Below are 27,864 nucleotides of genomic sequence, written 5' to 3'. Positions count from 1 at the left end.
TTCAGAGATGGGCTTTTCTGCTGCGGGATGGAACACGTTATTTGCCGATGATTCCCGCTCGGCTCATATCCCCAACTACACGCGGCGCAATTTTACTCACATTTTCGGTCTTTTCTACACATCTCTTGGAGCGTCTCCAGGATCGAATTTTTGGTTCATGACGCACAAGCCAGGAAATTCAACAATACTAAAGTTGCTCAGAATAATCTTTTAAATGATACTTCAGCTATGCATGGCACAGCTCTTTCATAAAAGTAGAATCTTACCTCTCTTTCATCTTAATCCGTTGTGTGGCTTGGTACATTCCAATGGGTGTTGTTATTGACCCACTAGCCTCAATGGTTCATTCGAAAGACACTCGACATTCACTTCTCGATCTTTCTCAATCTAAAGCATCATGGCGAGCAAACTTCGTGATCAATGGGTATGTGTCGCCCCTTTCGATGCGGATCCGGACATCGCAGGTCCTGGTGTAAGTAGCTCAATGCATTTCCATGAAATTTCTTCCTTCCTAACGAATTCTAAAGGTTATGACAAGTTTTCTGGTTACCGCGTGGGTCACATGTTTTGTGGCATGTATCCAATTATATTGTGTCGTGTCATCTCGATTCCGTCTCAAACTTCTTTCTTCTGTGTCAGGAACCACAGCTGAGCATATTGGCAAATACACAGTCAAGCTAACGAGAATTTCCATCCCATCATCTATCGAACGAAACATCCCAAGACTCATAATTAAAGGCGTTCATCTCGGCCTTTATGTCATCCGATGTTCGTTAGCTATGTTTCTAAGCCTCTTTCGCAATTCCCAACCGCGACTACAATTATTCTCTCAAATGGCTTTGGATCGGTTGTGTGATCTTCAGCTTGTTACAGGAACCGCCATAATCATTGCAGGTATAGCTGAATTTCATCACATGTCTTTCTATCACCAATCTCTCATTACAAGCTATTGGCTGCTCACACTAAATTCGTTTTGGGCTGCTAGAGCTGGATACCTCAACTCGGAACACTATGGTCATGACAGGAGCTTTTATTTCTGGACGCGTTGGATCTTCATACTTATCAGTGATCTTCTCTCAATTTACTACCAGATCGTTACCACACTGGAGGCCGAAAACCACTGGGACTCTGAAGAAAGTGGTCAATGCTATCTTTCCCACGAACCATCACCAACCAATGCCCAATATTTCTGGATTGTGGGAATCTCCTTCGAAGTTGTTTATATGTTATTGTATTCCATGCAACAACTTGTACAGTCCTTGTCTCACAAACGGCGATGGTTGAAAGGCTCAATGAACTTCATCGCAGAAACCTCAAACGATGTATTCAATGGAGGTCAGCAACGCGCTTTAGATTTTTGGTCGGCGGTGAAATCGAGCACCTGTCGCTGGCCAATTTTCTTGCGTATTTTATTACAAGTTGTAGAAACCGTAAGCTACATGGTCTGGCATGTACTTTGGCGGATTTTGGCACTATGGGCTTGGGGAGACAACGGGTCGGCACTGATAGTTATTGGATATATTGGACTAGCAGCATGGAATACTTTCGACGTTATCGACACAAAATTGTCTAATCGAAGTTTGATAATCGGAGACGAGGACACTTGGGGGTTCGGGCAAATTTTGCCACTTAGTTTGCTCGCTCTCATATGTTTAGATTTGCTTGACATCCTCAATAGTGAGTAGTCTCTGTTCTCTCCAATATTTTTGTCGAGGATTTGACCAGTGGTAGAAGCGTATAACCATCAAATTACAACTATGGTACCGGATCTGCAGACTCAGAAAGGAGAATTGTCTCTCATGGGCACAAGAAACGAATATTCGACTTAAGTTCATTTCCAGAAGCTCAAAAGTACTCCCTTTGATCACATCTTCTGTTCATAAACTCTGACACGAAATTAAGCATCCGTGAAGCTTTTCCATAAGTTAATAGTTGCCCTAAGATGTCCAATGTTGCACCTAGATAAGCATAGGGAGTCCTGGAGTGATTTTCCTTTGCAATTCTTGTCTAGATATTTCTTCCCGACTCCAGATTTGTAGATCCTTGTGGTCTGAGCTATTGATTATTCATTCCAGATTCAAAAATATCGATTTGGAATTACATCAACCCTATATGATAAACGGAAGTAAGAACCCACACACACTTGTGTGGCCTGTGTTGATTGGCAGTATAACGACAATAGTATGCTAGTACGTGTAAAAATCACGGGCTAGCCAAAGCAGCTTATTGAAATCAATGCTCATCTATGATACTCCATCGCATCTGAGACCAACTGGACTGCATAAAATGTTCAACAGAGATCAAATTTAATTCCGCAGAATGTTTTCAATTGCTTTCAAGAAACCCCTCTTCACAAAAATGCCTCATAAATCATCTAGAATGCGTAGTCAGTAGTAGAAAGTGCTTTTTAAAGTCATTTGGAACGATGAAGTACTATCTGAGGTTCAACCCAGAGTCGTCCACGATATTGTCTGTTGATTTAATACACTACTTTATTGGATAAAATAGGTTTAATGCTCCGAAGAATTCAAGAACCAAGGCGGGACGGGGTACGAAGCCCCAATTCTGATACTGATTCTAGTCTTTGGATGACTGGTGTCGAAATCTCCTGGGCACAGCGAAAAAGCGAAACCGAAAGTTCGACAGAGAGAAGAGAAGAGACAGGAAATCTGAATGGTTTTGGAAATCGAAGAGAGGTAGCTTGCTGAGCTGAGCAGGGAAGATATCGTGAATTTTATTTAAAATGGGATAATTGTTATCAGGTAAGGAGATGGCTTGTGAATGGAATGGTGCACTTTTGATCCCGAAGTTTGAGTGGCTTACTTTTGGTTTGATCAATCACAAATGTGCCATTAAGACTTAGAAGGTCAACGATTCAACATTGTTAAGAGCATTGGGCTTTACTGAAAGAGTGGTATCGCTCAGCCATTTCGCGAATACAGTTTCCTCATCTTTCACGTAAGATTGAGTCGAAAAGCGTGCTCACGTCAGCAATAATAGAGATTAGTGCAGCTACTTCTGATCAATCCAGAAACCAAGATAAGTACACAAACTTTTTGGGTGCTGAGCGGTAAAATGGAAACGAAGACAAGTAATAGACGAAAAAACCCTCTGTGCGCATTGACGATTTCAAAATTGGATACAATACAAAACCTTCGAATCTCAAACACAGAAACCAATACTTCAAACCGCATTAACAATAGCCGGGAACAACTCATTCAGATCTCTCTTCGGCTCAAATGGTTTACCGCCTAAGCTTCCCCCTATATTACCTGCCTTAACTGAGGAAAGTTTGTGCCACTCCCAATCTCTCGCATTCATATCGTTTTCAGAGTTCCGTCCTCCTTCGACTGGTGGTATGAGGGAAGAAGGATACTCGGGAGGTGCTAGTCGTTTCATGAGGGAATTACCAGCAGGGCGGGCAAAATAACCAACTACATAGCGGGTCATAGAAGACTGATCGCCGGGGGGAGAGGTGACACGATGCATAGCTGAGCGAAGGATTCCACCAGTCCATTCAACCATTGCGTCGCCAAGGTTGACTATACATGTGGATGGTCGAGGTTTAATATAAGTCCAAGAAGACTCGAGATGAGGATCTGAATGATGAAATTTAATTATGGCGAAACTTTGAAATTTTGAAATGGAGTTACGTACCCGCGTCATCTTTGAGAATTTGGAGACCTCCAGTTGCACTAAAAAGAAGGGTTAGTGCAGTGATATCGGTATGCCCCATCATGGCAGTACGGCGATCATCGGCTGGCTATCAATAATTAGCATAGTTTCGAGATGCGATTCCACGATGACACACTTGGAATGATGGGAGATGCAGGAAATTTCGAGCTCACCTGAGGCTCATACTTCAGCATTCGCAAAACACTGCCGCTTGGCTCCGTCATCGGTTGCAACTGTGCGAAAGTACCCAGTGGAAGCTTCAGATGCTTTTCCAAATGCCCGAGAATGATATTTACAATTTCGTTCGCCTGTTCAACATATGTCTTCAATTGCGGTCGACAACGCTCGATACAGGCCGGGTTAGCAAGGAGTTCGGAAGCCCCAGTTATGTCATCGCGACTGATTCCGTAGAGCTCGACTCGATCTCCGACTTTGCCAATCTTGTGATAGCCTAAGGGCTTGTAGCTAAACATGATAAGAGACCAAATTAGTCGAGACTTCTGTAGTCCTGAAAGAACGTGTAAATTTGGAATAAGAAATGATGAATTATGAAGGCAGAGGTACCGAAAGAGAGAAATTGGGGGATTGTAGGAGTATTCATTAAGCTCCAGTTTGGGGAGTGCATATAATTCTGCATTCAAGTCGAACATTTTCTCGGTATTCTTGAGAAATTGATCACCAAACAAACACCCAGTAAAATCAAGCTGGAAGCTACGGTATTGATAATTAGCAATTTGCCGCGAATAACTCTTTTTAGAAAAAGCACAAATGTTGTCGGAGAAGAGTCAATGAAAGATAAATAGATAGACAACATGATCAATGCGTGCAATGAACTTGAGTGAAATCAAGCAATATAATTTGCATTTCTTATTAAATAATATAGTGCATTCAATTGCGAAGATTTTGCGTGGGGACAGATCGAAAGATATTCGGAGGATTGGAGAGAATGATTTGCCGTTACTTACAAACCTATATGACGACTGGCTTCGAAAAGAGCGCAGGACTCGTGTCCGTCGTTGACTGCAAGTTTAGCGAAGGAAAAAATGGGCATATCTGCCACTGGGATATTGGAGGGAAAGGGGGGATATTTGGCAAAGTAGGTAGGAGTAGGCATTTCGAAGCAACTAACATGAGATGATGTGAATTCAAGCAGCGAAGCGAGGAGTAGAGGTTTAAATATTAGATATATATACCTAGCATCCTTTCAATATTCTTTTCCTTGGCAAGCTCTTTAAGAACGGGAAGTTATATTTGCGAGATATATAACTAAGTTCCTATAGCCTTGAATTTTTTTGTGCTTTTCCCCAAGTAATAAAGAAAATATTCTTCCCTTTCATCTACGCTTCAAGGAAGGAAATGAAAAACTCTTATATTGAATCCCAATGAAATAGTGATTACACAGGTATATCGCTGTTGCAACAAGCTTACAATCAGTTTTTGGCGAAGTTAACCATTGGTGGCTGTCATGCTTGAGTCACAGCTTCTGATCAAAATGTTACTTTATGAGGAGTTCCTTTGACAGAGATATCATTTTCCCACCATGAACCTGCCAAGTCTATTTCGCGTGGGAGCATTTTTCTCTGGGATATATCTTTCTCGAGTCTCTTTCATGATCAGGGGTGTTCGATAGCTTCTTGGTAATCCAAGAATGAAAGAGTCTGGAACATTCATTTCTCTTTTCAGGTAAAAAAAACAAGGCTGCTGGATTGATTTGAACTGAAAATTTGAAGCCAATAGTGCCATTTTCAGAATCTTGGACAAGAAATCTTACATCAGACTGGAATCCATGACTTGGAAAACATTGCTAACGGCAATTGTTGGGCATAATAAAGCTAGACACATTGTTCAAAAATATGGCTGAACTCGACAACACGATGAAATTTCAGGTACGATCGTTCCTAAGTTCTAAGTTTATTCTACTGCTGGGTTGAATTTGATCGATCATCATTCTTCTGTAATTCGCTAATCTCTTTGATGGCCACGCGCCTTCACTTAATCTTACTGGCTAGCTTTTGCCGTTCCCTATCGGGATTGTCAAAGACGAAATTGGTACAACGCTTGCTTTTTCAATCTACACGAACGAGCATGAAATGACGTTTAGTCAGTCGCACCAAACCCAAGATGGCTGTCCGCCGTGAAAGCAGAAAGAACAAAGCTACAAATCCATCCAAGTCGCAGAATGTACGCACTTGTGCAAATGTTCTTCCATATCTATTAACATCATTGCATAACTATTGTAAATAATCTTAGATATAGATGTAAGAAATTAATCAAAGAATCTTCATAGGTTTGTTGTTGTCAAAAGAAAACAAAGTCACTTCTGGGAAACTCTCATGCCAAGGTGCAGTCGAATTGTGATGGCTGCCGTGGCTTGGAAGTTCTGCATCCTTGGGGGACTTGCCGCTCTGATCACTGCTAGCAAATGACGGCAAGTGTTAGAAAATATCATTGCCCGACCCGAGACAAATCCCGAGAGAATATTGAATATGGTCAGAAGACGGTGATAAATTTCCTTGCGCTCCTGACGTTTCTTATTGTTGAACCAATAATGCAGATCTGGCGGTTTAACAATGATTGCTAGGTTCCAATGGAATGCATCTTGAATAGTGCACCTATTGAGTGGTATAGATAAAAGTTCGAGATACTTGGATATGTGTGGGACAGACGGGACAAACCTTCAGTCGAATGAAAGCATGAGGAAGCCAGAACAGTAGAATTTTGATCGATGTGGTCTAGTTAACAGTTTTTCTCCATCAAATCAAAAGTAATACGACAAAATGTCACTTTCAAAATTTAACAATCATGGGGAACTCCAAAAAGAGATACGGAATTGCCTTTGAAAAGATACGGTGCAGTTTCGCAGGTGGCACTTGCCTCTGAGCTACATGGAAACCCTTTGCCTTTGAAGAAGTGTTCGTCTTATTTTTGGGCAGGACTGAGAATATAAGGAAAGGAGCTGTACTCTTCTTATCATGAAGCTACGTATTCAATATTGTTATACAAGCCCAGGGTATCTTAATGACTCCTAATAACTCCCAATGCGACTACCGCCAATCGTAATATAGTATTAACCAAGTGATCACAGTATAATCAACGAAGTTCTGGCTCGGACATGAACCCAGGCTCACTCAAACCACTCAGGTCCGGCATCTTGTGTCCACCCATTTTTGCCTGCGTAAAATCCTTCCAGAATTGATCATCATCACCTACATCTCCGCGCTTCAAATCATCGTCAGGCCCTCCAAATTCTTTCGGATCGATCGAAGAACATGTATCATCCTCCTCCTCATCGAGATATGATGGCGGAGGAGATTCATGACGTTCGTCGTGAGAATATATCTTCAGTCCACGAACATGTGTATCCTTGCCATTCTGGTGATTCTCCAACACCTTGACTTGTATAATGAATGCGCGTAGTGTTTTTCCATCTGAGCCTCCTCCTACGTGATCAAGGTTGACATCAATCCAACCTTTCGGTTGAACAAACGATAGTTCAGAAAACGGAATTAGATCGTGGTAGCCTGTGCCTCCAAGCAACTGGATACGTGTTGGAGTATAAGATTCATCGGCTTCGAAATCAAGGAATATTCGAATGGCTCGAATCTTTGCAAATTTGGCAAAATGAATGTTAAGGTAATGAGGCTGGGGTCCATCGGATCTGCAGGCGGGATATGTCAGTGAATGTGCAAGTCTATTACCGAGTAGAGACGAGAAAGTATATAATTCCTTACTGCCAGAACAAATTTGTGTCATCGTCCCGGAGTGCAAGAACTCCACAACCAGGTTTACTACTAGAAACAGTCCAGCTAGCCAAGTTTCCGATTTCTTTCAGCCCGAGAGCGGCAGGGTCGAATAATGGTGTATTATCCATGGTAGCTAGATGAGGTGAAAAGTTAGATCGATTATACATAATGGGTGGTGAGGTTGTGCATTGATATTGGGAACGGGAATCAGAATACAATCGAAGTGCTATGCTGTAAGATGTACTGGTGCAGGTTGACCGGTTGGAGAGTGCGGAGTGAGAGTAGACATCTTCAGGTGCAAGGGGTTCTGGTTCCGATTGCGTTTACTCTTTCCTCTCATTGTGTTGGTGATGTGTGCGGAAGGAAGGGGGAAGCGGGAAAAATAAAATTATCAAAACGAACCTTCAACTGCAACATCGTCCAAACCTATATCCTCGTCCAGGTTTTCTAAATCTTCAATGACAGGATCACCTTCGGATTCGTCTTCTCCTTCTTCTTCTCCTTCACTTAAATCTTCTGTGCCTGTGGTTGAATCGAAATCATCTTGTGTATCTCCAGCTAATGATAACATACTCTGAATGGGGGTAACATTATTTTGATCAAACGGATTGGTTGTACGTCTTCTCCTAGTATTGTTATCAATTCCAAAGTGCTCTTGATAATTGACAGTAGGGGTATGTGATGGAGGCATTATTAACAAATTGGCAATGTTTTCATCGATGTGAATTACGAAGACATTGATTCAAAGCTAGGCTCTCAAGCTAGCAAACAAGGGAACAATTGCACACATATTTTGCATGATTTATCTCTACACCGCTTACTATTTATGGACACCGCCCTTGTTCCTGTCAAGCCACACGAATGTTTATCACCCCGGCCTACCCAGGAGCCAGAAGCTAGTAGTTTGAATGTATCACGTGTCGTTTTCCATTTTCTCCTCCATGGATCCTTCTGATCATCTCGCATTGCCACAAATCTCTATTCATCCCAAGAATTGTTAGCTTGTCCACTGCTCCCCAACCGAACCGAACCGACGATTCCGACATAACCGAGTTCAGGAACGCATGTCGAATGGGTTTCACAGTTTAGTTTGTGCGTTGGGATTAGGTTCGGAATGTTGAATACTAGCATAAAACGTCTAGTCAATCCTCATGCATCTGAAATATGTGATGACTTTTCAATGGACACCTCTTCCGTTACTTCAGATGTCAAATACCCATACCTACCGGTAGTCCTCTCGTCCCATCTCATACCAAAAATAACGTCTTACTCCAGAGAACACGAACTAGTGTTACAACAGAGCCACTTATAGTATGCTATTATACCTCCCAAGCTTATTGCACGGCTGGAGAATCATAGTAACCTGTGTGCACCCGGAGATACATAATCTCCATTCAAGTGCCGGAGCCAAAAGTTTAGTCCAGATTGTTTGTTGCCTCCGTCCACCGGGTTCCAGATTGCAACACTCAAACGATCCTTCACTGCCTCGACATTACTCATATCGATCTAGTTAAGTTTGATAGATCAAAGAGGCAGTGATCATAGTATCCGAACAAACCCCGACAATTTATTCATTTTGTCAAATGGTCATTGGATGGAGAAGTGGAAATATGGCAAGTAAAGTTTCGACTGCCGCGAAATCGGGGACCTGGAATCTTTTCAAAATGACGTTGACTTGTGTTGAAAGATGCGGTACTCGAGTAAATATTTATACCCAAGTAAAGTACTCGTTCGTGTGGTTCACAAAAATCAGATAGTAATTCTCTCCTCTTTACGTTAATAACTTCCCCTCATTTCCATATCCACAAAACCCCACACCATTGTGAGGACTTCCCAACCTTAACGTACGAAGAGCTATTCTTTCCAATCTCGGAATATTGAACTGTTAATCAATTGGTAATGCCTACTATTTTATCTGGCCTCAAAAAGTAAGTACATGCATGTTCCTTTACCGTAGCCCATCTAGAAGAGTTTTTTTTTTTCATTCAGTCAATGATTCCACGTATGGGAATAGCATACTAATCTAACTCTCAGACTCAAAGAACGTCGAGCTCACGCCAAAGAGCTTCGAGCTCAATCGAATGAGTTGCACAGATGCTATCAAGATATGAAAGCCGTGGACGATCGATATAACAAACCCCAGACGTATCATGTGGACCAATTTACACATACGAATGGAGATGCAGATAAATTACAAGACCTGCGTGCTACGATACCACGGGAAATAGAAATAAGGCCTTCAAGCGACTTATCGGCACGCCCATGAAGAAAACGGAATCGCAATATGGTCGTGATGGTCTCGTGTGCTTCAAATAAGACTCATTTCTCATAAAATCACCGAGTCAATTTCAAGAGAAAGGAATATCTCTGGACTGGGGGCCATGGATCGTTAGACGAAGTAGGAGAATCCCAGTTCCCTCGTTTGTGAAGTGGTCGAGTCGAATTTGAAATATTTATGGTTGCGTCAAGGTGATACGATGGGCATTTATACAGCATTGTCACTCCATTCGTGTTGGATTTGGAGTTTACGGTTATCCTTGCAGCGATTGGTGGCCGGAGCAGGAGGAATTTTGACAAAGTGCAGTTCATCACTTTCTTTGTGTGTAGGACAACTTGTATATTATATCGTTATCGAAAAATCATCTTTCAAACCCAAGTAAGCTGCCAGTAGCCTATGTTTATGCCTCTTCTCCTTTCCTCTCCTAATGCTATCCGACGAGTACTCGAGATTTCCTTAAGCCATTGGTATCATACAAAGCCTCCAATCCGAAATAAAACGCCATATAATGCATTTTGATCGTCAAGTGTAAAACAGACCCTTTTATCTGTGTAATATATGTCGATAACAATCCAGTCGATTTTCTCCCAGACGAATTCTAGCACTTCAAACCGCACACATCCAGAGGTGGTTGTCGCCCATTAATCCCTTCATCTTGGCGGTTGTGTCCGCCATCCCCAACGCCACGTCGTCTTGTGCTTGCTGTTGTCTTGTCTTTTCCATGTCTTTATTCTTAATCTCGATCAACAACTCGCTCTGATATTGCCATCTAAGAACGTTCCATTGGGCTGGTACATTCTTGGGTATCTTGTTCTCTTTCAAAATCGCAGGTTTACTGTAAAATTTGCCTGGTCAGTTTAAACTTTTTCTTTACCATTCACAGCCTTCTCTTGCTCGCTCCTCTCTCCACCTCTAGCTCAATTCATATTCGAGTATAAGGAACCAGAGGGACATTGGGGAGTATGATACTAACTTCAATTCTTCCTCATTAGCCCAGCGATTTGTGAACCTTCCAAGAGAGAACCTGGCAAACTTCGCGATATGCGGAGTGAAAGTATGTACAACCATGGCTTCGTCTGTTTCTTGACGTCTTAATGGATATGGTTGGTTGCGAGAGGGGTTTGATTGATTTGTCTATGACGAGATGGACAGAGTAGACCAAGAAAAGCAAGACAGCGCAGCGCGCTCCGGATGAGTAAGTTACTCTGCCAACGATTAAGTATGCAGACAAAACTATGGAATTGAAAGATACAAAGGAAAGAAACGAAAGGAATGGAAGTGTAGGGACAAAGGATACATAAATACTACCTCCACAGGTCACTACCGGCCATCTACTCCACAGAAGCTATCTGCCCTACCGAGATTCATCTTAAACCGCTCAATTTCACCAACGAAGCAGTTCTGCAGTTATGCAGGGAGCAAGGAGGACGATTCACAATTTCAACCACGCTCGAACAAGCCTAAAACAAAGTGGAGAAAAAGGGCTGACACTAGTCGTATCACATTCGGTAGGTCCAACCTAGAATACCAACAATTGTTCTTTGGCTCCACTCTACCTCTGGGCGGTATTTTTGGGGCGGTTCTCAACGGGATTGGACCCCAAAAGATGTGATCCATAATTCGACCGAAGCCGCAACTCGCTCCACGCTGATAGTCAAACACGCCAAAGTCATGCTTTTCCAACCGTCCTGCTCTTTTCTGATTCGTGGTAGAGATCTGGACCACCGTGATCTTCAATTCGTAAATTCGCTTCATGTCGGCTTAGAACAATTTAGGTCACCGACCAACGAGCAAGATAACAGTGCAAGGTGGCTAAGTAATACTGTGAAGATTACCGTGCTCATATATGTATGCAAAATCTTGATAGATAAGTGATTTACCACATGCTTTTACATACCAAAGTATGTTGTCTCCAGCAAGACGTTTTCTTACCACATCGAGCAAATCTGAGTGATGTCGAAAAGTTGTGCTGGCGTTTCAAATCCTTACCAAGGAACATTCCTACTGGTTTGCATGCAGAAACGTGGCTGGCTTGGTTCGTGATGTACAGAGTACTGAGTATGTGACTTGATCAAATGGAAGAAGGCCGCCAACATTGACATATTTGAGCATTGGAATCTTGATTCGACATTGACATGCTCAATTCTGTCAACCAAAAACTTCTCTGATTGGAGGATTGATGATACCGTGATGAAGGACGTGTTATCGTTGGCATAGGACGCTATTTTCTCTCAATTCTTCAATCTCCGTTGAAGTTATCTTTCAGGGACAACATGTCCAGAAATCTTCAATCGAAAAAAGAAAAGCAAAATGCTTTTCTCTTTTGCCCTGGGTATGGGCCCTACGGTAAAAGTGTGTATATTAAAATTGTTGCTCTGTCCCAGTAACATAGGTAGCTTGATAGTGAAAACTGTCCCGTTTGAAGTTTTCGCTGGTGGGATCGAAGATGGCATTGTTGACTACGAGGTAGTATATGGCAACATTGATTGACCTACGATAGCATGCAAAAGTCCCGAAATCTGGTAGGCCTACCATATTTGCCAGACTGATCTTACCGGAGCAAACAGGTGGAATTTGGTTATGAACCTACGATACCGCTTCATCAATATTTGACACTTCGCTGGCTTTCCAAAGACTGCTGCCATGGAGGCAGAATAATTGTGAAAGAAACATATCTTCAGTCAATATTTTGAGCGATTGGCAGCCAATACAAAGGAGTGTATTAATAAGTTTTATCTGATCTCATAGTGATCATAGGCTTTGAAGGTCGAGACGGTGGAGAGGAGTATCAGGTGAGTGAAATGAAGCATGAATATAATCAAAATTACAGAAATCAATGAACACGAGTTGAGTTGAAAGCGACCTCGAAACCAAATCTTGCCGCAAACATCATGTGATTTGTTTGATAAAACAATAGCTTATGTAATCACCGTCATCTTTCATCTCAGTTTCCGGCGTGTCTGGATAATTACTCCGTGCAATAACTGCATCACAGAATTCGCAAGCAAAGCAATCTCACAACGAATCCCTACTGTCTTACTTATTAGCATCTCGCCTCCGATACATTTCAATATAAAGAATCAGTATCTTTCCATCGGACATATATCTCAGGCGTGTTTGTTAAAAGAAAATACTTGAGACCATTGTCCGTCTATCTGTATTCCACGGTATTCTGACAAACCACCATGCGTCTTCACAACCTCCCAACGGAAACCGCATTTCTATCAACCCTCCTCTTTCCACTCTTTTCTTCCGCGCTTGGAAATTTAGATTGTACGAACATAGTTGTCGACAAAAAGGCGTTCAATTTGGAAGCATTAGGTGGACCACGGTCGGCATTACACAGTGTTGAAGATGATGTTGGAGAAGCAAAAGGATGGACAAATACAACATACACAATCGACCTTTGCAACCCTATAGTCAAGAAGGGGTTCTATGAGTGTCCAGGTGGGACAAGAGGTAATGTCTCTCCTTATTCTAGGTCTTGTTAAACTTTAGCCACGAGCCAATTCATCGTGTGTTACTCAGAGGGTCTTGGTTCACTAACATCCTTGATGGAACAGTTTGTGGCATAACACATGTTATCAATGAAGAGGAAGGATCAGACGCAACACAACAAATTGTTCCATTTGCAGGCGAATTACAAAATTACGGCGGAGGTCCTCTCGACGCTAAAGTGGAACGACTTAGCAACTCTAAATCTCATTCAGACGCCGACAAAGAAGGATTGCGTGTAGAGCTAAACGGTGGCTTTATCGGACGAGGGAAGAATAAGAGACCACAAAAAGCCATCGTGGAGTTTATTTGCGATGCGAACAGAACTGGGCTGGAAAATTTGTGGGTACCACCAGAGCCGAAAAACAAGCAGAAGGATGAGGAGAAGCACAATAAGAGGGAGGAAGAAGGGAATGATGATGAAGTGATTGGAGCGCCAGGCAACGATTCGAGTCTTCAATTTGTTAGGTTAGACAAGGATAAAGGCGACGCAGATATCCTAAGGTTGACTTGGCGCACAAAGTATGCTTGTGAGGATGGACCAAAGGATGATGGTGATGACAGCAAAAGTTCACATTGGGGGTTCTTTACTTGGTTCATTATTGTGTATGTTTTTCCGTCCCCTGGTCGCTTTATTTTACATCTCAGGCATAAAAGTAGTGAACGTAGCTAACAACTTTTGACAGTGCATTCCTTTCAACGGCCGCATACTTGATTTTTGGATCTTGGCTCAACTACAATAGATATGGCGCTCGTGGATGGGACCTTCTCCCCCACGGAGATACGATTCGTGACGTTCCATATTTATTGAAGGACTGGTCCAGAAGAGTTTTGAGTACGGTACAAGGTGGTGGAAGTAGAGGAGGTTATGCGGCAGTATGACCAAGAGCCTTGGTCATCATCTGAGGGGCTGTGAAGGAGCGAATTTTCATATTTATAGGCATTGCAATACTGATAATTATTGGCGGAACACAATCGAGAGAGCGACAGGAGTTAGGCATTTCTAGTGGAGGGCATCAATTTTGTATATCAATTATCATCTTGCTTTCCCTGTTCGGTGTCAATTCTAGTTCTTCGCCCTTCTTACAAGCTTTCTTCTCTTACCGCAGTTGTACTATATGTACAAATATCTCCAGATGCTGGCATGCTAGACACAGCTGACCGCCAACGCATTTTGAGTAAGATTGCACAATATCAGCACTCGCCCTGCAAAAAGCTTTCTGCTGTCCCATGCCATTCAATTGTTCGAAGCAATTTGTATTTTGAAGGCATGCCTTTCGCAGGCGTAATTATGCTTCAGTTCCAGGATGAAAATCAATGTATCTCATAAAATCACCTTGCAAGGCTGGTACCCGGGCAAATATGATGGATCGAGAAGTCTCGCAATCATCTAACGAGATCAGTGTATCCATCATGACACACTATATAAGCATGGGGGCCATTTAAAAGTCTAGGCATTTTTCATGAGGCTCAAACTTTGGAGCGTTGCGGCTATGTCGCTTTCAGATACCAATTTCTGGCGTTGACGACACTGGTTTAAACAGATTGATCGCCCGCGCCAGGTAGTTTCCTCTGTATCTGCATTGCGGCTCTCCCTTTCAACATCTTCACGAGCCATTATTATACCATCGAGTGATAGGCCTTGTGGCTTGAACGATTCAGGAAATTTGTAAAAATTGTGTGCTTACACTTCAGGGGCGGTGGAGATCTTGCCTTTGCGACCACCTTGGATGTCAAATTTCCTATTCATTTGAACCTCTGGGCCCTCGGCACGTGCTCAGAGTTGTTATGATGCTAGGTTTCATCCATTCTCTCAATGCTATGGCTTTATTTACTTATTTATTTATTTCTCGGTTCTCCTGTAGAATTTCCCTTTGAAGTTCGATTTCGTGGTTCCTATCATCCTTCCTAGCAAACTACCATTTCTTCATCGAGACTTGCAAAAACCTCGCGATTGCTTACTGATGATGGTATTTGATGAGCCTAATGCGAGGAATTTCAGAATCTTGGAGAGGAAGAAACCTGGTTTGGTTGTAATTGCATTGATATTTCTTTCTTCGTGGTAGACTTGGGTCAAGAGTCGGCTGCTGTAACAAAGATCAATGACCTTCAAGAGGAATTTCAGCCCATATGTTGACATCGTTGACAACTTTTTTACCTAAACATGGATTATCAAGTTTTGTGATAGATCATCGTGTTATCCTACAGTTGAAGCCACTTTGGCAGAATAAAGAGGTACGGAAGCTGAGTATATCTAGAGCAATGTCTTTTCTGTCGTTTCCACCAGCTCGTTGAGATCATGTCTTCTAGTCGGTCAGTCAGCTTCCAATGTAAGTCGCAGATAAATTTTAATTTCTCTTCTTGGCCTTTTCCCATCTGCAGTGCCCTTGTCTGCTGCCATACTTGTTCACAGTTGACTTGGTTATAGCCCCAGATCCCGCAAAAGGACAATTACACATATATGAGCAGTGAATGTATGCATGTAGCTTTTGATTGCTTCCTAATCATCGAGGCGTCATCCTTACATAATTGTACCCTGGGAAGTGCGGTTATTCTCTTGCTTGACCCCTTGGGAAAGAATGCCCTGAATCAAAAGGTGCAACGTTTACTATCCAGTAGATCAAACAAACGGGGCAACTTTGTAGTCAGCAGATCTGCAGTCACTTTTTCCCATTTTCGTCACAAAAACGCAGTCATCGGTCGAAGTGGGCGAGTTCAACCAATTTCGAGCTGCTTGCCTACAGCCTTGTCAGTCTGACATGCGCCACTTGAAAAATAAAGCCTCAAGCAGTTCGAAAAAATTCATTGGTCGCCGAGTACAAATGCCCCAAATGCCCTGATCCACTTTTTTACTCTCACGACATCGTTTCGACATTTTCTCTTTTCAAGTCAAATAAGTATAAGAAGTTATCAAAGAACTTTGTGAAAACCTATCCAACTCATTCATTCTTGCATACCAATATAAAAGGTCCATATACATCAAACATTCTATACACTTCACAATGCCAAATTCAAACCAATTATCGCCACCCCCACCTGCCTACACTAATCATGGTGATGTATCTGTAGCAAGTAATGAGACACTGCCAACGGCGCCGGTAAATCAGCCAACTACCTCGATTTCTCATGAAATAGTAGATTCAGCTGCGACGATTCAGCAAGTCGATGCACCAAGTTTCACGATAACAGCGCCTGAGAATTCAGGATTTATGGCAGGCTTCAATACAGCAGAAAGTGACAAAAATTACCCCGATGGATTGCTTTCGAAACTTGAGAATGTTATTCAGCAGCTGGAGTCATCCCAGGAAGAACGACTTATTACACGGCTTGAAAATGTTCTGTCACGCCAGGCAGAGGCAAATTCCAGTTTGTTAAGTGAGAAGACAGACACCAGAAAACCAATCAAGCTTAAAGATGCAGTCGGGAGACGCTTCAGCTTCCCTTATCACCGATGTGAGACCTGGGCAGTAAGTAGAATCAAACTCCTTCAGTTTTCTTGTCAAATTAATTAACATTCTCAGGGAATCTCAGAACTCATTAAAGCAGCATTTCTTCATGTCGAAATCATCGGCCCACATGTTAACGAAGGACATTACGATATTATGAATCCGGCTGGGGAAGTCATCCTCCCTCAACTCTGGCAAGATCATGTCCAGCCTGGATGGGAGATCTCCATGTCAATGTGGCCAATTCCCGGCCCTCCCAAGCCAAGATTTCCAACACTAACACCGAATGCGCCGGTACATGTTATCGTGGATAGAGTACTTGGACCTGCTCCAAATTGCTTTCGGTCGCATCAACCACCCAGTTATTCTAGTGATCTGAGTGCCCAGGGCAAAGGAACTCGGGGATTGTGGCAAAAAATGAAAGGTGTATTCACAAGGAAAAAGTAAGTTGGAGGAGAATTACCTTGACTGAAGATGTAAACTAACTTTGCTTAAGGCTGACCTATGACTCGGACAGCAGCGAATCTAGTTGCTGTAATTGATTCCCAGTTCATCGTTTTCCGTCAGCCCAAGTTCGGGGGGTTTGCTCTTGACACGAATGAGTTTATTTCATTTTACACAAGTCAAGTAACTGCTGGACCGTGGAAATTTACCAATCATTCCATAATTAGTCACCATTAAGAGATGTTCAAGATAAAGTTATGTCATCGACAGTCGTGCTTGTAAGTGTTTCAAAATTGATGGATTTTGATGGAATGGAATGGCAGGCTAGGTGGGAATCGGCAATGTTGCTAGACGTTTCACAATTCTAGATTATCACAAACCAAAATTTTATAAGTTTTTACCTCATACCAAGTCAGAACATTCCTTCGCAATTTTATGATCACTTGAATTGAGCTGAAAGCTCCCTCTGGGGCTCTTCACAACATAGCATGAGAACATTCAAGAACACCACTCCTTGTAGGACAAGTACATGCAAGGATTCTAGATAGATACAGCGGTTTAATTATTTTTTCTTTGATATGAGTTACAAAATGACTCGGCTAAGGTGCAAATCTCGTGTTTGCGAGCCATTATGTTCCGCAATATCCATACGTTGACCGGTATTTCTACCACCACCACCACCACCACCATCACCTCACCTTCCCAGATTATCAAATTTGAAAGAGGAGTTAAGAAACAAATAAACAGAACAGCAAAAATGTATTACTCCGGGTGGGACTTGAACCCACAACTTTCGACGGTCATATTAATCTGATTTCTCAGAAGAATATAAGATCGACACGCTAACCATTCTGTATGATAAGTAATGTCAGTTTGAGATCTTTATTTTCTTTATAGGTAGCAGTCGCATTAACTTACGCGTCACCGGGGCTTTCATGTTTGGCATGTTTGATGGAATCGGTACGGTTTTTTAATAGTTAATCATAAACTTGAGAATCTGGGAAGGATTGAGTGAATTGCAGTGGGTCATTGTGGAACTTTGCCGAAGTTTGCTGAAGGTAGGTATTATAGCTTGAGAAGGAACGATGACTTTGCATGAGTGCCTGTCGTCAAGTCTGTACTTGGAACTGTCTCGTCAAGATCATTGGCTATGAACAACATATTCCTCAAACATCTATTCCCTCAAAAGATACCCAATAGTCCAAACTGTAGTTCAACAATACAAGGTTTTGAATATCTAAAAGCAATCAAAAATTTGACCAGAATTCAACATTCCAATCGAATTCAACATCTCAAATGATTCGAGTATTCCAGCTAGTTTAGGGATATAATAATCTTCATTTCTGAACTGCAATCCGAACTATTGAACACTCTGTTCCTTAAATGATATCCAATAAGATAACTAGTATAAGAATCTAAATCCTCTATCAACAGCAACTTCTTCTCCCTCGCCCTCTTCGACACTCCTTCCTGGGGCAGCTCTACTGTTAACTCCCTCTACAATCTCCCCTCGATCTAACTTCTTATTCAACCCAATCAAATGAAATCGGAGTATCGTTGCAAAAACAATCGATACCACTGACATTGAAAGATTAACATACATTGCTTTCGCATAACCAGGTGCATCGCTGCCTATGAGAGGTTAGAACGATAATTTGCCAACATAAATGCAGCACCAGGGGTAATGAGAGCTTACTAGGATAAAGGTATGGTGAATAAATTTGAGCCACGTTACTCAACGCATTGATACCGGCGAGAGCAGCTGCACGCTTAGATGGAGGTCGAGGAAGTACTATGTACCATCACATTAGTCTCTGCAACCAACCCGGAGCCATTATTCAACATACCATTTGAAATCCAACTAAGTGCAACAACGTATCCCGAATAGTTTGCTCCCACCATGAGGCACATAGCCAAGTATCTCGGTGCAAACTTAGTCGTGCCAGCTGCAATGGCAAAACTGATGAAAGCCAAAACCGGTGGTCCAGCAATGTGTAGATATCTTTCACCACTTGCATCTGCATGCCATGCATTACAAAGAATGGCAATAACAGCAATTAGATATGGGGGTGTCGTCAAGAGAAGTGTCTCGATATTGCCCCTGCCAAGCCCTTTAACAACTGATGGGAACAGAGTGGTGACGGTGCCCGCGGATGTAAATCCATAGATAGTGGCGAGAAGAAGCCATGCTTTCGGATCTTTCGCAGCAAGTTTGGCGCCGTGTAAGAATGTTTGCTGCTTGCTATCAACCCAGTCGTCTTGTCCGATATCTTCTTCTAATCTCCAGGCTGCGAGTTCTTTCTCGTCTTCAGATAGCCAACTTGTTGTACGTGGAAGATCGGGCAGGATGAAAAACGCAAACAGCGCTATGAAAACCTGTATTTGTTAGTGAATTGGAACTTCGAAAAATTGAGGAGTAAATTTTCGAGGACGAACTGTAATCGCGCCCTCGACGATAAAAAGCCACCTCCAAGCACTAAGACCTCTGGCGCCATCCAACCCATTTGTTATACCTGCCGTGATTAACCCTGAGAACGCACCCGAAAGTAGAGATCCTGAGTATAAAAGAGCCGTTCTTTTGACTAGTTCTTTACGTGTGTACCATGCAGAAAGGTAATACAGGCAGCCGGGCTAAATTATGATTAGAAGATGATGTAGTGTGAGGTGTAGTGAAATATATGACTTACAAAGTAAGCCGCCTCAACAAATCCAAGAATGAATCGACAGGCGAGTAGACCACCATAAGTTTGACACCCAGCTGTAGCCCCCGAGATAACCCCCCAAACTACCATACATCCAGGAAGATAAAGGGACGGTTTGCCAAGCTTGTTAAGAAGAAGATTAGATGGCACTAATAGGGTCCTCGTCAGCAATACTCCATGATCTTGCTTGCTTCTGGGCTCGGGCAATTACCTTGCATCAGCAAATATCCCACAAAAAGAATACTAACAGAAGTCTGAAACTGATCTCCAGTCAACTGTAAATCTCTTTCTAGTCCAGCTAATTTTGCAGCAGCGATATTGTTACGGTCCAGGTAGTTCATGACATAAATAAGAACAATCATAGGAAGTAATCTCGTATCGACTTTTCGCCTCAGTGAAGTTTCAATTCTCTTACGATCTTCTGGTGTAAGATTGCGTACGTAGGCTGGAACACGACCAGATTTCGCGGGTGTTGAGGAGGCATATTCTACGAACTCTACTTCGTTAGAGTTGATCTTAGTATCGGTGTCGGTATCAGTTGGGGAAGCTCCAATGGGTGCCATAGCTCATATGATGCAATTTTTGTGGTATTCGCGATTGATAGGAAATGATATTGTTGATTTAGAATTGGCACAAGCTTCTAAAATTATATTGGGGATGGAAAGTAACTCTTACTGGATATACCAAGGTAAGATCTAAATAAAAGATAGCTTGAGAACTCATAATTTTGATGAAAGCTGTCACAGCTATAAAGCAATGATACATGGGGACATACAGCTCAATATGCGGTATGCGGGGCCCCTCACTTCCCCCGCGTTACCCCACGGCTTACGGAAAAGGACATTGCAACCTTGCCATCACTTATGCTCTTAAACCTGCGATAGCAAAAACGCCCGAAAGGCACGTGGTATTGCTAAAGATTTGCATACGGGTATGCAGCCGTTCAAACATGAATCACATTATACATATCCGGTCGGCTGCTGCAGAGTGTCCAATAGTCCGGACTGCAGTCCAACAATAAAGATTGTTGAATCCGTAAACCAATGAGAACATTTCAAGTCATCTAAGATATTGAATTTGATTAAGACACTAAACTCTTTTCGAACTTCTAACTGCTTTTAGATATTAGAACCCTTATATTATTGGACTGTAGTCCGGAATAGTGGATACCCTGAGCTGGTATCTTGGTTCCGTATAAACGGATGAAGCTGAGGATGAGAAAAGTGTGTGGCGAGTGCACAGCCGGAAATGTCAAGGGCATAATGCGGAGATGTGAAACAACTACTGTTGGTGATATTTCCGGATATCAGATGAGGCTTTAGAATGGCTGGCACTGTGACGTGAACAACGCAATCCTACTCTGACACTTACCAGATTGCGTTTGGCCCTTTGATGCTATCTGACTTGATAAGCTCCTCTCATTTCAATGGCAGGGTCACAGCACAAGAATAGTAAAAAGGGTGCGTTGAGAGATAACAGCGTTACATAAAGCACGAATAAGAACGACTGATACGAGTGGCTTATAATCAAAGATATTGAGAATATTGTACTAAATAGAATAAACTTAAAAATGATGAATACAACAAGCGTACATCGAAGTGATCACCACTCCTTTCTCCAACTATCGATAAATTTCTTGACCAGCCCACTCCCCACAATGTCGCAACCATTCTTAATAGCCACGGACTTTGAACCCGTCTTCTCCGTTTTGAAGACAAGTCCCTGTCGACCAGGTTTGTCATTATCATATTTTTCAGTGAAGAAATCCAAAAGTTTTATCGTTGGGTTCTTATCTGGATCCTGTTCGCTCTCCCTGAGTAGCTTAATCCATTCTCTTTGATTGACAATATCAAACTCTAATCCCGCTGCATGTAAAGCAGGAAGAAGGTCATTGGTCCAGGAGAAAGTGTGTGAGTTTTGTACATGGTAGACAATGTCTTTTGAGTCCGGTTCATGCATAGATACATCTGGTGAATAGTTCTCGAGGCCAGCGATCTCCAGAACAGCTTTTGCAACAATATCAACAGGTAACCAGGAAGGTGTCTATATATCGTTAGTACTGGCATCAAGAGTGTACACTATGGTGATTCTCACCTCATCTAGGGCCGGTAGAGCATGAAGTGTTGTAGCACTTCTTATCATCAGTGAGATGGCCTCTGTACTATTCCACAGCCCTTCCATTGTATCTCCAACAATCTGACCAACTCTCAAAACCTTTGCCAGCATTCCAGTCTGTCTCGCAGCTTCTCCGATCACAGTTTCAGTGACTAACTTTGACCGAGCGTATCCCATATTTTGAGCATAATTCAGATTTGTAATGTACGTTTCCTCAATCGTCGCAGGCAAAGGAGTACCTGCTGCCGCTGATATGGAAGAACAGAAGAATAACTTTGCGGGAAAGGGCATGCGGACAGTGAGGCACAAATTCAAGAGGTTCACAGTTCCTTTGATGTGATGCGACTCGAAGCTTTGGACGCCCAGATTGAAGTTTACAGCCCAGGCACAATGAATCACTGTTGTAAGATTATCTCGCAAGGTTTGAATTAAGGTGGTGTCGAGGCCAAGATTTGTGTTGCTGAGATCTGATGAAAGACAATGAATCTTTGAGAATGATTTTGGCGATAATTTCTTGGCGGAAAGAGTATTTCTGACTCTTTCCTCTGCTTGTCTTCGATCCCTAGCTCGGACAAGACAATATACTGCTTTGACGAAGTTTTTTTCTACGAGCTGAGAGAGAACATGTGCCCCAAGTGAGCCGGTAGCACCAGTCAAGATCTTCGGCAAAAGGTTAGTAGGCAACAATAAACCCTTGAACTCATTACTTACAATGGTTTCCCCGTCCACGATCCTGGAACCTGGGACATGTTTTTCAAAATGAGAGTATTTTTGAATCAATTCCTCCATTATTTTGATCTCATCCTTCTGCTCTAATACCTCGCCTTTTCGAAGAGAATCTAAGTGTTCAGCTAAGTCTTGCACACTCGGAAACTCAAAAACCACATTCTGACTCGGTACTGCAGAGGCCAGATCCAACTCGCGCAAAATAATACCTCGAACTGCAATCGCTTGCAAACTATCAACGCCTGCCTCGAAGAAATCAGTATCTCTTTTGAGATGCTGGATCCCAACTCGTTCTGCGAAGACACCAAGTAGGAAGTCTTCTAACTGTTCTCTACCCAATTGGAGAGTACCTTTCAAACAATCTAGTGGTGTCTCAAAGCTCTGGTACATAGAATCTATGAGATCTTCGAACTTTTTGTAGAAAGCAGGTCGAATCATGGTTCCTTTATCTGTGCAGGGATAATCAACACCAGCGTTTAGAATATGAACCATTTCCTTCGAAATCTGACTGAATTTCTCCACTCTTGAGTTTGCGGCAACTACCACTGGCCAGAGCCTTTCTAGCAATGCTTTTTTACCTATGCTGGTTGCTTTCTCGCTTGGAACGACGATCAACCCAGGAAATGCTCGGCCAACGCCAAACACGCACGCTTCTCTTACTAATTCATGCTCTCTAATCTGATGCTCGTATGTGATCGGGAGGACTTTTTCGCCATTGACAAGCGTAACACGATCATCTAACCGTCCAAGATATTTCCATGCATTTGGTATTGAAGGATGAGGGGTAAACAAATCACTCGTTTTGAACGAATTTGGAGGACTTTGAGAATTTGAGGTGACTTTTGACGGTAAACCATCTAATACCACACATTCGAATGTGTTCTCTGATTGTTGCACCATTTGAATGTATGGTACACATGATGGTAAAGGTCTGACATAGTTCCATGCTGTATCTTCTCGTGGACGAAAAGAAGTCATGAGCTGCCCTATCTCGGTACTGTATGCTTGGTTAGAATTTATCGTTCCAGATGAAGCTGCTAAAACTTACGCGCCGTAATGACCAACTAAGTAAACTCCAGCTTGTGTCAAGCGGTCTCCAAGATCATCCGGGCAGCTACTTCCCCCAAACAAGACTAATTTGCATCTTCTCAGAGCCTCGATTCCACTTTCGGACTCCGCGAGTAGCTTCAAAGCGTAAGGTACACCATGAAAACTTTCAGGTTTTACTGCAGCCATTCCTTCGATCAAATTCTTTCCCGTCAATGGCAGGTTGGCATTGAACATAGAAATCTCCTTTGCTGAGTGGATCGCTCTAAAGAATGATGATAATCCGTGGTTATGATACAGAGGCAATGTCAAAAATGCCCGGTAACCGAAACTGTTGGAGTAGTTGGATAGACAAGCCGCATGTGTTTGAAAGATTGGTTTTGGAAGCCCTGTTGAACCCGATGAATGGATTATGAATGAATTACGCGTTGAATCCAAGGCAGTTCCCACAGATCGAGGAAATCGTGGGGTCAACGGAGCTTTGATATCATATTGGGACTGTCTCAGCAAGGGATACTGAGATACTTCCAGCTCAACTTGAATCAATTTGATAACGTCTTGGTGATTATCTGAACTGACAACTCGCTTACATTTTGTCTTTTCCAGAAGAGAGATGTATGCTTCTGGTGCTAATCGATTAGAAAGCAACAGAACTGCGAAACCCAGGCGTGATAAGGCAAAGATGGTAGCGACGTAATCAAGATTTGACGGTGCTAAAAGCGCAACGACTTCTGCAACAGGACTTTTTGACAACTGCGTTTCTATTAGAATGAATCCCTAACAATTGATTTGCATACTAACACTGGGAATGAGACCAAGTGATGAGTACGCATTTGCACCATGGTCAGCGAATCGATCAAGATCCCTCGCCGTGTAATGAACATAGTCCGATCGACCCTTCAGGCTACCGGGATATGCTAATAGAGGGACATCTGGAATAGTCTGACTTCGGTTGTAAATCAAGTCGTCGACAGTGTATAGAAGCCGACTAGGTATAGTCTTCGCGGGTTGAGACGAATTTTCTAACCTCTCATGTGGTGCTGTAAATGCTCTAGTCTCGACTATGGCCGACATGGTTCTGAATTGTCTGAATTGTAAAGAGATAAGAAGAATGGCATGCAGCCGTGTGTGTTCTCTGTTTGATGAGGCTTCCTGCCCGGATGTATCATAGCGCTATATATGACTGGAGGAATATTTTTCCTTGGAGGGTTATTGAGCTGCACTGCATAGCCTACACAAGTATCCGTGCCCCAGGTGCATATCCGAGATCCGGAACTAGGAAAATAACGAATCACGGATTATTCTTGGAGTGGGGACGCGTATGAGAAGCGTGATGATAAACTAATATCCGGAATTATTGCCCATTCCCGTGTCCCATTGATCATTTTGATCTCCTGGAAATATGAAGTCGAAGCCACCCACGCCGCCAGTAACCTATGAAGTAAGCATAGTTTCCATTGAGATTCTATATAAGAACGAACCAAAGAATCAAATTGGCCCCAGCCAGTGAGAGAATCCATAGTCACAGAAGGACTTGACTCGATATAATCGCCATCAGCTCCGTCAATTGAACGTGCTACTGCAATTCCGCCATTCCCATATTCGTGGACCGCATTCGGTACAGTGACAAGACTTTCACGGTTTGGATGGGAACCGCGCTCAGTCTGGGTAGCATGAGATCCGTGGTTTACACCTTGTCCTTGGGGGTTTGTGATAGCCTCTAGTCTAAGTTCTTCCAGCACTACACTATATCTCTGTGCCAACGATTCATTTTTGGCTTTAGAGGAAATCTGGGAATGACAGCGAACAGCAGCCTCAAAGTATTTGATATATTGCTCTCGAGGATGATAGCGGTGTTGTATCGTGTATACGTATAACACAACCACCGCACAGAATGCGAAATAATGAGTGAACTATTCGAGTCAGGATATTGCTATAGAGTTGTTAGGAATGGCACTTACCCAAAATGCTTGGTACAGTTGCCCGGCCTCCGTCAAATGATTAACGATGTTAGTGATTTCCATTGCTGCCTGTAAACAATTGAGGACATTTTTGTCCACGGAGTTGCCAGTTGAAGTTTCTCTAGAATGGCACGAGTTTCTTTTATGAAGACTGGCAAAATCTCGCAATAAGAAGGGTCGATGAACTAAGATTAGTGCATGCCAATATGAGAGATTCAGGACATTTCTTTGACGTTGGAATAGAGGTATCAATAAAGACGTATCTACACCCTTAGCATCTAGAAACCCAGTGAAGTTCGTGCGCCACTCTTGAAGACTTTTGCAATACTGGTCTGCTAAAGAAAGACGGATAGTGGAAGATGGTGGACGAATGGAATACAGATCGCGAAGAATATGACTGATTATCTGGGACAGCCTGTAGAGAAGTGAGCTTGCAAATACAAAATTGAGATTCTTACGCTTACATTCCATGAGCAATAGGTGCCATCATGATAGATTGGGCTCTAGACTTATTGACGTGAACGTGTCTTGAAGTAAGATCAGAGTCATTTACACAACTCGGGAGTTCCTAAATTGAAGTCTTAGAATCTTATGGGGTAATCGCGATTGTCAGCCTGATATAGGGATAGCTCACTTGATCTATATCATCATCGTGAAAAGTTCGAGGTCTTCCGAGAGCTGCGCTTAGATAATTATCCAGTGTGTATGCACACCAAAAAACTCGCTTTCTGCATTCTAGTTCAATCATATCCACATTATTGTGAGACTCTAAACGTCTCTTGCGATGGATACCGAGAGCGAGGATCAGATGAGCCGTTGTTCCGAATAAGCTCCAACAATGGTTGACCCTTGATTGTGATAAGAGATAGAAGCATTGACACAGACGAGCTTGAACACTAGTTAAAAGCACTCCTCCAGTTTCAGATGTCAGTTGACGATCAGCGGCGTGGAAGTATCGGGAACTAAAGTATTGTTAGCTTGAGCAAAATAACATAATGATGATTGATTCGTTTTCAAAGTATACAAGTCCTCGGAGTTCCAGGCTGGATATGAAAGCTGTCTATGCTCCACCATAATTCAATGACCAAAAAAATCCAATATTTGAGCGGGATCGAGAGTGATTTGGCCAATTAAAGAGCCGAAAGCCTCTCATGAATAAATTTAACTCTTAATCATTAAGCATCTCGCAGTATTTACCTCGTATCAACATCATTCTGTTTGCCAACGCCAGGCATGTAATCTCTTGCTTGAGCAAAAACCATAAATAAAAGAGCCGTTCGTCCTTTGGCACCGCTTTTCCGTTGAAAAGTTCCCAGATTATCGTAAAATTCATGTACCCAGAGTTCAATAGTTGGGCGATGTAGAAAGCGATGGGTCGGAACTGCAAAATCAAAGTATCTTGCAACAAGATTCTCGGCGTCGGATTTTGGGGGAAGTACGAAAAAGGAAGGGTCAAATTCTGGTAGGGGAGCATCCCCAAATGTGAATATTGATGAATCCTGGGAGAGTGTGATCTCTCGGTGTAACTTCTTCTGCACTCTCAATAGAAAAGAGGCCCCAGAGGAAGGACCCACGTAGTGTCCCTGGAGGTCAGTTTGCGGAGGCTCTGGTGAGTTCCGAGATGATTGCATTCTCGAGATTGGGTTCGAGTTCTCAGCGATAGTAGGCTGGAGCCGGGCCAATGTTGATGCAGCTATCGCTACATCATGTGGGATACTGGCAAAATCTCCGCTCAATTGGCTATGGAACGCATTGTGATGATTTGGGAAAGGTTTGGCAGCTTCAATCACGTGTTCATGTTCAACACTGGTAGAACTTTCGGCATTTTCAGAAATACCTGCGAGATGTTCAAGGTGTTCTTTCTCTGTCGTTATTGGAGGTATTCTCCCACGCCTATAGGCTGCTGTGAACTCACAGATCAAGCCAGCAGTTGTACAGAGATTGCAAGGTTGATTTCCGCTGCATCTTGTCTTTTTCTTTGAAATGCATTTGTGAGATGTCTTTTCCGCAAAATGTGGGGTTAAAGCATCTTACCTTTTACAACGATCGCAAGCTCGACTTACACGTATTCTCTCAGTCTCATCCCTTTTCCGTCTTTTTGCTGCGGGCGCCGGTTGAGTCTCTGTGCTCTCATCCCTTGGATGAGCTACCTCAGCTGTTGGCGGAGAATTCAACGAAGTGTGTGATTGTCGAGCTTCCGTCATTATGATTTGCGTAGTGCAAACTTTCTCA

General features: G+C 42.7%; 10 protein-coding genes across 10 annotated transcripts; 4 read left to right on the top strand and 6 right to left on the bottom strand.

Moving 5' to 3' along the window:
- Positions 1-397: 397 nt before the first annotated feature.
- Positions 398-1,829, top strand: EAF02_001129 (uncharacterized protein; the record flags this gene model as incomplete). The annotated part of the gene is made up of 3 exons (XM_038897177.1): positions 398-472; positions 528-1,677; positions 1,732-1,829. The coding sequence occupies 3 exons, from the start codon at positions 398-400 to the stop codon at positions 1,827-1,829; spliced, it is 1,323 nt and encodes a 440-aa protein (XP_038764036.1).
- A 1,354-nt stretch (positions 1,830-3,183) lies between these two features.
- On the bottom strand, positions 3,184-4,789 carry EAF02_001128 (uncharacterized protein; the record flags this gene model as incomplete). The annotated part of the gene is made up of 5 exons (XM_038897176.1): positions 3,184-3,599; positions 3,658-3,763; positions 3,849-4,140; positions 4,240-4,386; positions 4,641-4,789. 5 exons carry the CDS (start codon positions 4,787-4,789, stop codon positions 3,184-3,186), a joined length of 1,110 nt encoding a protein of 369 aa, XP_038764035.1.
- A 1,976-nt stretch (positions 4,790-6,765) lies between these two features.
- EAF02_001127 (uncharacterized protein) lies at positions 6,766-8,109 on the bottom strand (the record flags this gene model as incomplete). The annotated part of the gene is made up of 3 exons (XM_038897175.1): positions 6,766-7,333; positions 7,407-7,551; positions 7,821-8,109. The coding sequence occupies 3 exons, from the start codon at positions 8,107-8,109 to the stop codon at positions 6,766-6,768; spliced, it is 1,002 nt and encodes a 333-aa protein (XP_038764034.1).
- Positions 8,110-9,317: 1,208 nt separating this feature from the next.
- On the top strand, positions 9,318-9,684 carry EAF02_001126 (uncharacterized protein; the record flags this gene model as incomplete). The annotated part of the gene is made up of 2 exons (XM_038897174.1): positions 9,318-9,346; positions 9,453-9,684. 2 exons carry the CDS (start codon positions 9,318-9,320, stop codon positions 9,682-9,684), a joined length of 261 nt encoding a protein of 86 aa, XP_038764033.1.
- A 339-nt stretch (positions 9,685-10,023) lies between these two features.
- EAF02_001125 (uncharacterized protein) lies at positions 10,024-11,003 on the bottom strand. The gene is made up of 2 exons (XM_038897173.1): positions 10,670-11,003; positions 10,024-10,531 (listed from the first exon to the last, which is right to left on the bottom strand). Exons 1-2 carry the CDS (start codon positions 10,762-10,764, stop codon positions 10,303-10,305), a joined length of 324 nt encoding a protein of 107 aa, XP_038764032.1. The 5' UTR covers positions 10,765-11,003; the 3' UTR covers positions 10,024-10,302.
- Positions 11,004-12,881: 1,878 nt separating this feature from the next.
- On the top strand, positions 12,882-14,073 carry EAF02_001124 (uncharacterized protein; the record flags this gene model as incomplete). Its single annotated transcript, XM_038897172.1, has 3 exons — positions 12,882-13,155; positions 13,260-13,797; positions 13,878-14,073. 3 exons carry the CDS (start codon positions 12,882-12,884, stop codon positions 14,071-14,073), a joined length of 1,008 nt encoding a protein of 335 aa, XP_038764031.1.
- A 1,973-nt stretch (positions 14,074-16,046) lies between these two features.
- Positions 16,047-17,499, top strand: EAF02_001123 (uncharacterized protein). The gene is made up of 3 exons (XM_038897171.1): positions 16,047-16,658; positions 16,713-17,080; positions 17,134-17,499. The coding sequence occupies exons 1-3, from the start codon at positions 16,194-16,196 to the stop codon at positions 17,177-17,179; spliced, it is 879 nt and encodes a 292-aa protein (XP_038764030.1). The 5' UTR covers positions 16,047-16,193; the 3' UTR covers positions 17,180-17,499.
- Positions 17,500-18,411: 912 nt separating this feature from the next.
- On the bottom strand, positions 18,412-20,469 carry EAF02_001122 (uncharacterized protein). Its single transcript, XM_038897170.1, has 6 exons — positions 19,995-20,469; positions 19,769-19,932; positions 19,518-19,712; positions 18,929-19,457; positions 18,778-18,873; positions 18,412-18,713 (listed from the first exon to the last, which is right to left on the bottom strand). The coding sequence occupies exons 1-6, from the start codon at positions 20,344-20,346 to the stop codon at positions 18,484-18,486; spliced, it is 1,566 nt and encodes a 521-aa protein (XP_038764029.1). The 5' UTR covers positions 20,347-20,469; the 3' UTR covers positions 18,412-18,483.
- Positions 20,470-21,385: 916 nt separating this feature from the next.
- On the bottom strand, positions 21,386-24,745 carry EAF02_001121 (uncharacterized protein; the record flags this gene model as incomplete). The annotated part of the gene is made up of 5 exons (XM_038897169.1): positions 21,386-21,826; positions 21,878-22,558; positions 22,610-23,621; positions 23,673-24,424; positions 24,473-24,745. 5 exons carry the CDS (start codon positions 24,743-24,745, stop codon positions 21,386-21,388), a joined length of 3,159 nt encoding a protein of 1,052 aa, XP_038764028.1.
- A 267-nt stretch (positions 24,746-25,012) lies between these two features.
- Positions 25,013-27,836, bottom strand: EAF02_001120 (uncharacterized protein; the record flags this gene model as incomplete). The annotated part of the gene is made up of 7 exons (XM_038897168.1): positions 25,013-25,105; positions 25,153-25,584; positions 25,633-26,047; positions 26,097-26,200; positions 26,267-26,594; positions 26,830-27,632; positions 27,696-27,836. 7 exons carry the CDS (start codon positions 27,834-27,836, stop codon positions 25,013-25,015), a joined length of 2,316 nt encoding a protein of 771 aa, XP_038764027.1.
- Positions 27,837-27,864: the final 28 nt, after the last annotated feature.

Source organism: Botrytis sinoallii (assembly GCF_014898435.1).
Source record: "Botrytis sinoallii strain Bc 23 chromosome Unknown BSIN_001, whole genome shotgun sequence".
Taxonomy (NCBI): domain Eukaryota; kingdom Fungi; phylum Ascomycota; class Leotiomycetes; order Helotiales; family Sclerotiniaceae; genus Botrytis; species Botrytis sinoallii.
Note: the sequence above shows the minus strand (reverse complement) of the source record. Positions and strands in the feature narration are given on the sequence as shown.